The sequence below is a fragment of the Pagrus major genome, chromosome 11, assembly GCF_040436345.1.
Source record: "Pagrus major chromosome 11, Pma_NU_1.0".
Classification (NCBI taxonomy): Eukaryota; Metazoa; Chordata; class Actinopteri; order Spariformes; family Sparidae; genus Pagrus; species Pagrus major.
In genome coordinates, this window is record NC_133225.1 from 24421803 (window position 1) to 24434913 (window position 13111).

General features: G+C 37.5%; 1 protein-coding gene across 1 annotated transcript in view; it reads right to left on the reverse strand.

Moving 5' to 3' along the window:
* The window catches only part of LOC141004825 (E3 ubiquitin-protein ligase rnf213-alpha-like), a 58770-nt gene extending 54361 nt beyond the window's left edge, over positions 1-4409 (reverse strand). The window contains exons 1-7 of the mRNA XM_073476491.1: positions 4387-4409; positions 4235-4266; positions 3780-3886; positions 1871-2344; positions 812-945; positions 534-680; positions 90-295 (exon numbers count right to left, since the gene is read on the reverse strand). Of these exons, the coding sequence (XP_073332592.1) occupies positions 90-295; positions 534-680; positions 812-945; positions 1871-2344; positions 3780-3886; positions 4235-4266; positions 4387-4409 (1123 nt within the window). The remainder of the gene's footprint in view (positions 1-89; positions 296-533; positions 681-811; positions 946-1870; positions 2345-3779; positions 3887-4234; positions 4267-4386) is intronic.
* Between the last annotated feature and the right edge of the window lie 8702 nt (positions 4410-13111).

Consider the following 13111-nt stretch of genomic DNA (forward strand, 5'->3'; position numbering starts at 1 on the left):
TCTGATATCTGCAAAGCTGATTTATCAGTTAGGCTCTGACTAGAAATTGCTGTTGAGCCTTTAAGTGTAAGAAAATGAATCTAGATTACCTTCATGTGTTAAAAACTCCTCTCTAATTTTCAGGCACCTGTAGATATTTTCATTTCCATATTCGTGGTAGATGGTCTCAAAAGTGCTCTTCTGGCCATTGTCACTGTGCTTGAAAATGAAGTATTTGTAGGGTATGCTCTCATGAATTATGTCCTTGGGAATCATAACTCGTCCTTCAACAAGATATCTCTTGTCCCTTAGTGGTCTGTGAAACACAGCAGTCATTATTAGTGGTGGGACAGGGAAATGTGACAAACCCATCATTTCCAAGAAAACAATCAAATGAATGAACAGTCACTATGCTGTTGGGTAGTGAGGAAAACTTTAAAATAATAATAATAATAATCACTGTCATAAATCAATCTGATTTCATTGTTCCTTTGGTTTTTGGTGGAGAGTTGACAAAAGGGTTATGGTAAAATATGTTTTTCAGAAACTCATACCTAGAGGACAATCGCAGACCACTTTGATCCCAACTTCCATACAATCTTTCACACGTAAAATAAATCGCATCCTTTTCTGGATCGAACTGAAGACTTTTGGAAGTGACAGCATGGAAGTACACAGGCATACATTCGCTGTTTGATAAACTAAATAAGAAAAAAAAAATAGGTAAATGTTAACATAATAAAATATCAAAGTATTTTGAAGAAGATAGTAGATAAGAAATACAATAGAAAATCATGCATATACAGTAAATATAATATAACCCAAAACCTACATTTGCTGTGCCTGATGTTCAATGGACATTTCCAAGATATTTCCTGCCTTCTTATCAGGGCAAAAGGGCACTGGTGAATTGGAGACATCGACATCCCTGTTGACTGGCTGCTGTGCCTGTGTGGTGTCGACAGCCTGTGAGAAGAATAAAATTTCGAAGAGTAAACAAAGCCCTGATCAGATTACCGGGATATTACAATATCTAATGTCTAACATTTGCAGCTAAAAGGTAGACTTTTACCAGTATATCGTCACATTTTACGCGTGAAACTCAAATTTTATTGTCCTCGCTATTCAATGAAAGCATTGAAAGTAAGTAACCCCCACTTGATAGTTGGTTGTGGTTGCTAAAGAGGCAGGCGATTAACATTATACAGTTAAAAGCCTGTATACATGCTTGTTGCCAAAACACCAAGGTTTTAATGGGACTCGAATTAAAATAGTTACAGAAATCTGGAAATGTTATTACTACCATGATTATCATTTAGTGTTTCTGTAGAGAACGAATAAAAGCAGTACAAAGTCTTGTGTTATAAGCTTAAAATTCAGGGTTCAAGTCAGTTTTTGAGGGTTAATGTATTTCACCGATAACTACCTCAGTGTTTCTGGCTGTTTCCTTTGCTACTGGACATGGATCAGCAGAATACTCCACTTTTTTGGTACTTTGATCATCTGAGCAACAAGTGTCATCTCTGGCTGCTTGGTCTTCTTTCCTGAAAACTTGTTTCACAAGTTCATGCTGTTCAGTTTTGATGTGATTCTCATTATCATCTGGTCTTGCAAAGAGTTTTTCTGTCTCATGAGAGATTGCCTTATCTTTATCTTGCTCAGAGGCAGACTGCTTTGATACTGAATCACATTTTTTAGGTGTCTGGCCAGCAGTGTTATCTGTTTGGTCATGCGATGTACCACCCTCTCTGGCTGTGTGTAAATCATCAATAGGCAGCTGCCCCTGATAAGAGTCTGAATAGTCAGTTTTTTCATCTGGCCTCCCAGAGAGACTTTGTGTCATATCTGTATTTCGTTCAGAGGCAGACTGCTTTGACACAGGACCGCATACTGGAGGTGTTTGCTCAGACGATTCTGATGAAGTGGGGCCAATTTCTTTAGTTGATGTTAGTGATGATGCAGAAGTAGACAACAGCCCAGACTCAATGTCACCAGGAATTTGCACTGCATTAGGGCTGTCCTCTGTACTTATATCTGGTGGGCCGTCTGTTTCCTGCTCTGTCAGGTTATCACTTGCAGGTGTAGGGAAGGGCAGGGTTGTGGAAACAGACAGGCTTGATCCAGGGACTGCCTCAACGCATGGTTGAGAGTCACATTCAGGAGCTGTAGCAGATAGCCTTTCTTCCTCCTTACAAGCATCTGTGACTTGTAGCTTTGCAGTAGACACTGATTCACCAACTGAGCATGTCAGATTGGGGGATGAAGGTGTGTCTCCTTTTTCCAGTGTGACTTGGCAAGCAATGTTATCTGATGGGTCCTGTGGTGTAGCTCTGGCTGGCTCAAAGTCATCACTAGTCGACTGCTGCTGGAAAGATTAGCATAGCAGATATGAAAGAATGATAGTTCTTCCAAAACAGTTCAGAACACAAGTTAAGAAAATGGTAAAATATCCACAATGAGTAAGAAAATATGTTTAAAATATTAGAAAAATATAAAGGGAATGCCATGTCATTCATATCTAACTAAGTTAGTTATGTTAATTAAGTTAGCACCCATAACAAGTTAGGTCAATTTGCAGTTTGAACTTGGCGGGTCTGCTTGATATTATGATAACTTAATGTAACAGTTTAAACTTCAAAAAGATATATATCTATATATATCTATATATATATATATATATATATCTATGTATAGATATATATACATATATCTATACATATATATCTATACATATATATTATATCTATATGTACACACACACATAAATATATCTATACATATATATATTAAATAAGTGGATATTGGATCCCTGCAGTGCGTGAGCCGTCTTTTTGTTTGATTTTTGATTTGATTAGAATAGTTACAATTAAAATTTGTTCTCTTTAGAATCAAACATCCCGTGTGATATGATACTTCAGGACACTTTAACAACAGATGTTACTGGGATCACAACAGAAAACTGCATATGATCATTTAATATCCAGAAATTGACATTATAGACACGACCAGTGGCATTGTAGCTGTGTGAAGCTGGTGCTGATGCAAACCAAACATACCAGCAGTTGCTGTTTTACATTAAAAGCCTTACAACTGTGAACCAGTTGAAGTCTTTAATTGTGAAGGCGCTATTGGATATGCAGTGCATTTATCAGAGTTGCATAGCTGAACTCTGAGGAGTGTCTGTACTGTACGGTGCTTTTGTCAGATAAAAAAAAGGGTCAACACAACCATAAATGGACATGTTCATTCTTGCCAACTTGATCAACTAAAAGGAAGAATGGGTAAAGATAAAGCTGTCACAGTAAGCTTAGATAAAAAGCTGCAGACAGGCACACAACATAGCAGAATCCTGTTCTCCTTTTTTCATGAGCTTGTTTACAACCCAAGATAATGTCGATATAAGCAGAACAAAGTTTCAGTTACAGGAAGAGGAAGCAATGATTGCTTGTGATAAGGAAAGAACACTGTGTAGTCGCTCTGTTCAAAGTTATCTTTTAAATATGAGAGATTATCGTGAAAAAATTATGCCAGTACAATAACTGTTTCATAGCTTTTTCACCTTTGTCTGGGCAGTCTTTTCTTTAACATCTTGATCCTCCTTTTGGTTGTTCTCCTCTGCAAGGACCAAGAGTTGATGTGCTGACGTGTCCACATCTGCTTAACAATTAATATTTTATTACATATAAATTAGAAATATCTGGTCTCTACAAAAATAATGCAATAAGCAATCCCTATTTGCAAGTCTACTACAGCAAATGACCCTGAGAAATTCACAAAAATTAGTTTGCTGGTAAACTTACCTTGAGTCCTATTTTGAGGCAAGACAGATAACTGGAAGGCACATCCAGGACAGAATCTATATGACCTTTCCACTTGACGTCGACATTTAGGGCAAAACATGTTGCACCTATTTAGACAGATATTAATAAGAATAGGGAAGTTAAAAATTGTAACATTTAAATGGACTGGACTTATTTTGTTTCACTTCTTTTATTCTCTTTGTTAATCTTTCAGAACGACACAGTGCAGGACAATCTGAAAACCACCCGTAACATTCAATAGGAATCTTACAGTTGACTTTAATCCTATACTATATAAAGAATACTTAATGTAATACTAACATTAAAAAATCTCAGTATGACTAACCTCAGATTAACTGTTACAGAAACGTTACTTGAATATTCTAGTCAGCATAATTTGATGGATTATTCTTAAACTGGTCAGTGAAATGGATGAACTTTTTCAAATAACCTACCTTGGTTGCTCTGCTTCCTTACATGGTCGACACTGAAAATCTGAGAAAAGAAATGTGCTTATATAGCTTATTAAGAGTCATGCATTTACTTTCATTTTCACTTACATTAAAAGGAGTGGCTGTTATGGCTACAACTTTTTAGCTCCCCTGACCTTATTCCCTGTTTAGAAACCATCGTGGGAAGACATTATGATCAGACAAACATTTAAACACTGCACACATAATGAATATGAGCTAAAAATGGAGTTTGACATATCAATTTTAGTAATAAAAGAACCATCACTCAGTGTTATAATAGTAACAGTAACAGCTGCACAGATGCCATGTATGATACTACTTGAAATGCCACATATACTATTTACTTATGATGCTTTCTTTATCAACCCACCACCACAGAATGGTAGTCTCACCTAGGTGAGGCTTCATTGCAAAATATGCAATATAAAACTATTAAAAATATTTTTTTGTGTTAGAAGTTTTGTGTATTTTCAACATATTTTGCATGATGCGGTATTCAAGACTTCCAAGGTGTAAATTATCTGATAAATAGGCCCATTACTAACTTGCTCTGCCAACAGTAGTTGTAATGTAACTTAAACATGCAGAATAAATACGGACTTACTTTAAACTTGCATTCAGTAAATACAATAAATTCTAGTAAGAAGAGCGCATCATTAACATAAATATATAATTACAATGATAAAAAAGAATAGAAAACAACTTCTTTAAAAAGTACTCTATTAATTGTGTATTTAAGCCTGTCGTAATGATTTACATATAGTTAGTATTTATTTATTAGTTTCATACTTACACAAAGTGCGTGTGTGCGTGCGTGCATGTGTGCGTCCATGTGTGTGTGTGCCTACACCCTTAGAGGTCGGAAGCTGCCAGGGATGTTGTTAAACAGGACTTTCATTGCCAAAGTCCAACACCCTTATCCTTAACCTGTTCCACAGCCTTGTGAGTTGTATAACAAGGCAATAAGCTTCATGAAAGCAGAAACAAACAATGGGGGCTACTTTGCAGAGGCTGGCTAATTCAGTCTTCTCACAGTGGTAGTATGACATAAATGTAAAGAGAATAAAACAAGCAAAAATGTGCAAACTTAGGCCACTTAGGTATATCTCCACAATCTTTTGCAATGCAGTACGACTCTGCCATAACCCACTTTGTTTGCCTTGAAAATCTGAGCTCATAATCAAGCTAATATAACTTACTGAGGCTCATGCATTTACTTTGGTTTACATTTACAGTAGGAGGTGTGGCTGCTTTGGCTTTTATCTGAACAGTTAATTACAATTTCCAAGAATCCATACTGACCTCTTCAACCACAGAATGATAGTCTCACCTAGGTGAGGCTTCATTACAAAGTACGCAATATAAAACTATTAAAAAAATGATGAGATGTATTCAAATTGCTTGTTTTTTGTCATATCAGCAAAGCTATTTCACTTAATTTCTTACATGACAAAGAGAAACAGCGAGTCTTTACCTTTGGGAAGGTGGTACTATAGTCATAGGTCCCTATTCCTATATGATTAATAAATCATCAAAATAACTCCAGACTCATTTTCTTTTCATCGACTAGTCGTTGCAGCTCTGTATAATGAGATGCCACTGTCAACTTCACTATAGTCTCTACAGATATTACTATACAGATCACTTTTACAAAGAAGAATAGAGAACAATCAGTGACACAAAAAAAACCTACCTTGGTTGCCCTGCTGCCTTCAGTGGCTGACACCAAAAATCTGAGAAGAGAAATGTGCTTATATAGCTTACTAAGAGTCATGCATTTACTTTCGTTTTCATTTACAGGAAAAGGTGTGGCTGCCTCAGATAAAACCTCTTATTTCCCTCAACCTCATTCTCTGTCAAGAAACCATAGTGAGAAGACGTTATGATTAAATCTTAATGTGTTTTTAAGTAATTAAAACCACTTCATTCAAACAACACTAAACACATGAGGATGAATTTTTTATGTTAAAAGTTGTATGTAACATATTAAGCATGGTGTGATATTCAAGACCTCCAAAGTGGAAATCATCTGACACGCTTGATTAACTAAATGATTTGCTTTAAAAAGGCATCATATTAATATGAATCATGTCTAATAAGAAAATCCTGCAATGTCATTTCCATGCATTCAGTCTGTCCTGTCTTTTCAGATCTTGTCCAGCAGATGTCACTGGAGAGCTTTCCTGACTCAGCCATCATTGTAACATCTACCCTGCCCTCACCACTGTTCCCCATGGCCCTGGTATTACCCTTAGTCACTACCTTTTCCTTGCCAGTTTACCTATGTCACCCACCATTACTCTGCCATGTCTGCTCTCTCAGCCCAAATGACAATGATGTTGATGTCGACCTTATGCTTGCCACTTGACCGAGTGAAGAATGATTTCTTTTCTAATCCTTTTTTTTGCAAATATGTTTCAACTCAATGTTCTGATAAGCAGGTCCCTGTATTGTCTGTATCTCATCCTGCACTATTAGGACATACGAGAACACACACACAAAGCCACATGCAGGCAACACAGTACACATTCCTGCTAATTGCAGATGTTTTGTTGGCATTTGTTTTAGTTTTTTTGTGTGTGTGTATAACCCTTTCCTGAGATTTATGCATGTAACTACATTAATTGTGCATTGGACTATGAATGTGGTCACAATCCACAGGAGAAAAATGTAACATTCATCAGTCTATACAGCAAACCATGATTGGAAGGATTGTAAAAGGCTACTGGGAGAGATGAAACAAGAACACTGGCGGACAAACTGCAGTAAAGAAGAAGACTAGAGGGCAGAATAACCTTTAAAATGTAATTAAATTCAGGACTAATGCCTTGCAATAGCAGCTGAATTGCCAAAAGGTCTATTTTAATGGCTCTCAAATGAAACAGCAGGATATGTTGAGTGCATGTGGGGAATATTTTCCTCCCAAAATGCATGCATGCATAATAACCAAGATGGCATTTGTGAGGGAGAAAAAACACTATTTTCCACCTCCTCTGAAGTCAGTGCTCAAGAAGCGTGCTAAATCATATCATCTCATTGCTAGGCTGAATTGTTGACCGTGCTAACAGGCTTGGACTGTATGTGTGTGTGTGTGTGTGTGTGTGTGTGTTGGGGGTGCGGGTGCTAATCTCAGTGCTGGGCTATTGAGTCCTCCTCCTCTTCTTTTTACCACCCACACATCTCTTCCCTACACAGACAAACACCGCTGCAGTTGCCAGCCAATCACCACCTCTCTCCCTTTCAATTGCCTCTACCTGCGTCACTCTGCATGTGTTGCCATGGCGATCACTGATGCTCCCCCCACACTTTGTCTCTCTGCCTCTTCCAGTATGAGGACGAAGCCGACTTGTGGCTGATGATGCAGGCAGGCTGCAGACGTCATCACTTCCCTCGGGAAGAAGGCCTATTTTTACCACTGGGCACAAAGTATACCAAGCTGCCCAACATATTTATGGAACCGCATCTAATCCCAGCCTGCCAGGAAAACATCTCCCCCCACGCTCTGCATCTCTCTCTCCATTCATCTCAAAGAAACACTGTTCCACTCCTTCCAACGCATATTTTTATCCCTTGAATTGAGATGACAGCTCTTGTGAAGGTTTTTTCAAAATATTGTTTTAGTATTTGCACTGTTTTATCTGTGATACTGTATTTATCACCAAAGGGAAACTCCACACACATACTCACGCTCCACAGTGAGGTCCGAGGTCAGTGGTCATCCAAGGAGTTCCAGCTTCAGAGCTGGCAGAGATTGACGGTTTTGCTCGTAGGTGAGCAGTTGCCTGTTGTGCCAGGGAGAAATAACAGAGACGGAAGTCAGCAGCACATCCCGACAGGTTTCTGACCACTCATTTTGAAACCATAAAACAGCAACAGTTAAAGGGCGAACTGCCAGGATGAGGTAAAGAAAAAAGACAGTGGAACAATAAAATATGTACAAAGCCAACGCACATAACCACAGATCATAAACTGTAAATGGCATTCAGTCAAAGCATCTGCAAAGTTATTTTATGTAGTACATTGCATGTTTTTCCACAGGCTTCAGATATTTACACGTTTTGTTCTATGACATATTATACATTCTTAATGTCCTATATTTGAATTATAACAGGCTTACATGTCTTGAAAATGGCGGCTGCTAACACGTGGCTGAATGAGACTGCCATAGTTGTCAGGGTCAGAAACGTCATCATGCCAAACACGACCACTCATCTACTCACTTGTCCGACTTTACAGACCGACTTCAGTTGCAAACCGACTTTACAACCTGTAGACTGATCAGTTTATAGAAATTTGTCTGGTAATTGTGTAGTATGACATGACATTTAAATCATGCGACCCCAATGTAGTCTGTTTAAAGTGTAAGCTAGATTTTTACTTCTGGTGATTTAATTTACGCTTCAAAAAGCAAAACAAGTGCTTGTTACGTCATGACTACAGCACTCTATATTGACAACTGCTGGTTACTGTTGCTGTGAATTGGTAAAATTGTAAGGTAGAGCTGCTATGAAGCTCACACAAATTTCACCTTTAACTGAAGTTAGCAAATAAGTATTAAAAGTCTAATGTTTGCCTCTGAATGTTAGCTAGTGGAGTATTTTATAATGTAGCTTATAATATAAATACTCAAGTATAGTACAAGTAAGTCGAAATTGTACTTGAGAAGTGCAGTACTTGAGAAGTTAAAGCTACTTAAATGTACTTTCTACGTTTAGATAACTGCTAATGTTACAGACTGTATCAAGAAACGTTAGCTAAAGCTAGCTAGCTATCTAACTAGCTACTCGAAGGGCAAGCTAACAACTGTAACTCAACCACTCAACCCAGTGGGTGGGTAACATTTAGCTGAGGTAATTAGCTAGTTAGCAAACAATTAGAAGTGCTAAATAAAAACGATAAATACCTGTAAATAAAATATCCTTCAGCTTCGTGGTGGTAAGCCTGCCAGAACTGCCACTTAAGCAGTTTGTGTGTTCCTGTTCCAAGCACAATGGTGAGCGTCAACCTGTCGAGCTGAGCATGGCTAAATCCTGTACACAAATGGCAACAGGACACAAAGACTGAAATAATTACATCATAAATCTATTATAAATTCACTGTTGATGAGCTGGGGTAGAAGAGGTACTGATATTTTTACTTGAGTAATAGTAGCAAAGTAAGTTACTGTTTTGATTTTACTTAAAAAAATCTCAGATTAAGTTTAGTTTAACATATAGTAAAACAAGGTTAAAATGACAGAGAACAATTGAAAAATATTTATAAAGAAACAGATAACATAACACAAACATACAACATTAAAAAAGTAACTTTCCTATTCTTTGCCTTTCATTTTTGTTCAGGAGACCCCTGTTCAGATTTAGGCTGTCGCAATTTTGCGATATTCACAATAACGGTGATATTAGAATATGAAATATTAATATTTTGTTATAACACACACAATAATGTCATGATAATCCACAAAGATGTTTGGCCTTGTGTATGTTTTCTTTTTTCTTTTTTTTTTTTTTAGTTTTTTTTTGTTCATCTGGTGGCCTTTTCACTTGTCATTGAGTAGCTGATAGTGATTGTTCTTTTTGTACACTTTTGTTTTTACAGTTACGGTTGCAGACACTCTCTCCACCTGCCCTGTACTCATATTTTGAGGCAAATTTACTTGCCAAAAAACAACAACACACTAAACAAATGTTAAGATAAGACTGGTAGCAGTTTCTTTTTCAAATTTCTATAGATATCACGATAATATCGTAATCGTGAATTTGTTTGGCCATGATAATCGTGTATCAAAAATCTGATATCGTGACTATACTAGGTCAAAGAAGCAGTAAATACTACCATCAACATTTATATCAGGTTCATTTTGACTTAGACTATGTATATAAACCCAAAACAACAGTGGTCCTATGATCCATCCCTGGGGCACAACATTATACAGTACAGGAATTTTGATGCCTTGAGCTTGTACACGCTGCACTGATGAGTAAGACTGTAAAATCTACAGACAAAACAATACTGAATACTTCACATCATACAGCTACATCAACCACAGATCACAGACTGTGATCAAGTTACAGGCCCGATATTCAAACCTACTTTTCTTGCTGTCAGGTGGCAGCATTAACCACTGAGCCACTGTACCACCCAGCAGCAGCATCAGCAGCAGCAGCGAGTGTGTCCTGCCACACTCACTGAAGAGGTTTCTATTATCTTTCAACACATTCCAGATATACACTGTATAACAGACTATCAAATCCTGTCCTCTGCAAAAGATTAAAAGTCTGTCTTTGTGGTAATATTTAGCATAGAATCAAACACTGAGTCTGAGGGGTGAAATTAAAATTGCATGAGACTGTTTGAAACATTTTCCACAAAATGTACTGTAATTTGCATTTTTCTCTTTCACAGCCTGGTTGGAAAATGAATGGAAACAACCATTTTAGGTAAATGAGACGTTGCTAAACACAAGTCACGATCATCACTATTGTTTTATGCAGGGAAAAATGACATGAAATCTTATTGATTTTGACTGTTGTAGCAGTAAAATGATAATAAATACAAAAACATTTTGAAATTACGATCGTTATATAATATTATACAAAATAACAAAAGAGAAGTAATAGTGTGAATTTAGTGTAAATGATTGATAAAAAAAACACATGCAGTATTGTAACTGTAATATTTTCTGGAAGAAAATATGAGTCAAATATCAGATGCTTTCATCTGTGTTTCTACAACAGCTAATGTTTAACCATAAAAAGGTGTAGGCCTCAGGATATGTGGTTAAGTGTGTGAAATTGTGGGTGTGCTTGTGTGCAAACCAACATTTTGCATGCACACACACATACGTAAACACACACAAAATGTCGTTTTGTGCCTGGGGTTCCCACATCCTCCATGAGTGTGGAACTTCACCCACACTTTGAAACTACGTCAGTCAGACCCAGTGGAGCAGGTTAGTGGGACTCACACAAGCACATGTGTACCTGTCATTGAATTGTTAATTACCTTATTTACGAGTGAACATAAAGTGCCAAACAATAAAACAAGTCTTAATCTCAAAGTATCACTGAAATGAATACAATCCTAAAAATACGTCAAACAAAAATCCCATTCCCGTCCCTTTAACAAGATGAGTAATAGCAAAAAGTCCCAGCTCAGTCACCAGGACAAAAAGATGGCATTTAACATGTCTGCAAACTGCAGATACGTCCAAGGTTGACATTTGTACCAAACCCTATTAGCCACCTTTCACATCAGGAAGTGGAGGGGATGTTGGTCACACCACTAGATATTTTTATGAAACTTGTGAACATTTCCAACCTTTTTCTGTGGCGTCAAAACTGTATATTTTTCAAGGGAAGTCAGACCATCCGTCTGCAATCGTGGCAACTAAAACAGGTGTTTTTTCCTAACCCTAAGTGTTTTTTGTGCGGAAACATAACCAGAGCATAAACACAGCATTGTGACAAGAGTAAAATAGTAAATTCAACCTAAACAAACATAAAGTTGCAAAATAATGAAACATAAAGCTTTAACTTATCTGCTGTTTTGCAAGAAATGTAGTTAGGGAACATTATTTATTATTTATTCTGGCAATTGGCTTGATAAGTCCGTACTGCTGACACTCTCCTCCCTTCATTGAGCCATACAACCAATTTATATTTAACATTTGAGGTATTTAATGATCTAATACAGGGTTGCCTTGAGATTTTGGCTTGCCCTTTGTTGTGACTTGGTGTGTGGCTCAAAAGGTTTGAAAAGCACTGCTCTGAACTCGGAAAGATCAAGTGTGAAACATGTAAGTTCTGGTAAATGAGATCTGAGATAAAGTGCTGTTTGACATCTGTTTTATTTTGAGCACACGTGCCCACAGAAAGTCACATACCTGCCAGTCAGGCACTGTGACATTTCTGGAGAGGATCAAGACTCAACATTTATCTAGTAAACTACTTTGAACAAAAGCCTTATTTAGTATTTTCCTACGTCCATGTACACTTGCCAAATCAGTTGCCAGTGAAACAGCAAAACTCTTCACTTATGTGTGCGACCCTCACAGGAAATTCACAAGAAATTCATAGATGTGAAGATGAAAGTAAGCCAACCGTTAAAGTTTCTGTCTCACATCAGAAGATGGACTCTTGTTTCCATTAATACCTTCAAAGGGCCTCAAGCACAATCCACACATCAACCACATGTTGCTCAGTACAGTACAAAACGTTCCTGATCTCTTTTGGGCTCCGGTACAGCGGAAGTTGAACCGTTCCAGCCCATGCCAAGCATTCCTGACAGCTCATCCCTGTCCGCCGTGGCTTGTAGCATTAACCCAGTCGCTGATAAAAAATGATTGCCGGAGGCCTGAGTTTACTCTTCACGTCATGTTGATTCGTGTTCGAAGAATTTAGACTATTTAGCTGTCATATGACACATTATTACATTATGACACACTACTGGGCTATTTAGTGTTTTGTATGTAGAACATTTCACAATATCATGTCAGGAATATTCATTCCAACAGGCCAACAAAATCACAAGAATAAATGTTGGCAACATACATTTCTACAAACAATAGATATGTTGAAACTTTACATCTCTTTATGTTGCAGATTTACGTTTCTGTAGGTTCATTTTCTATTTTATGCTGTGACAAAGCAGTGCTTATGGTCTGGTTAGGTTTAGGCACAAAAACCACATGGTTAGTGTTAGGAAAAGATCATGTTTTTGCTTAAAACACCTGTTTTTGTTTCCGCAAACACGGCTGGGTATGTCCAGAGGTCTCGCCAAAAACACCTGGATTTGTCACCACAAGTAAGGCTGGAAATTGTCCTGAGGAATTCGTAAAATGATCTGGTGGTTTCAAGATCC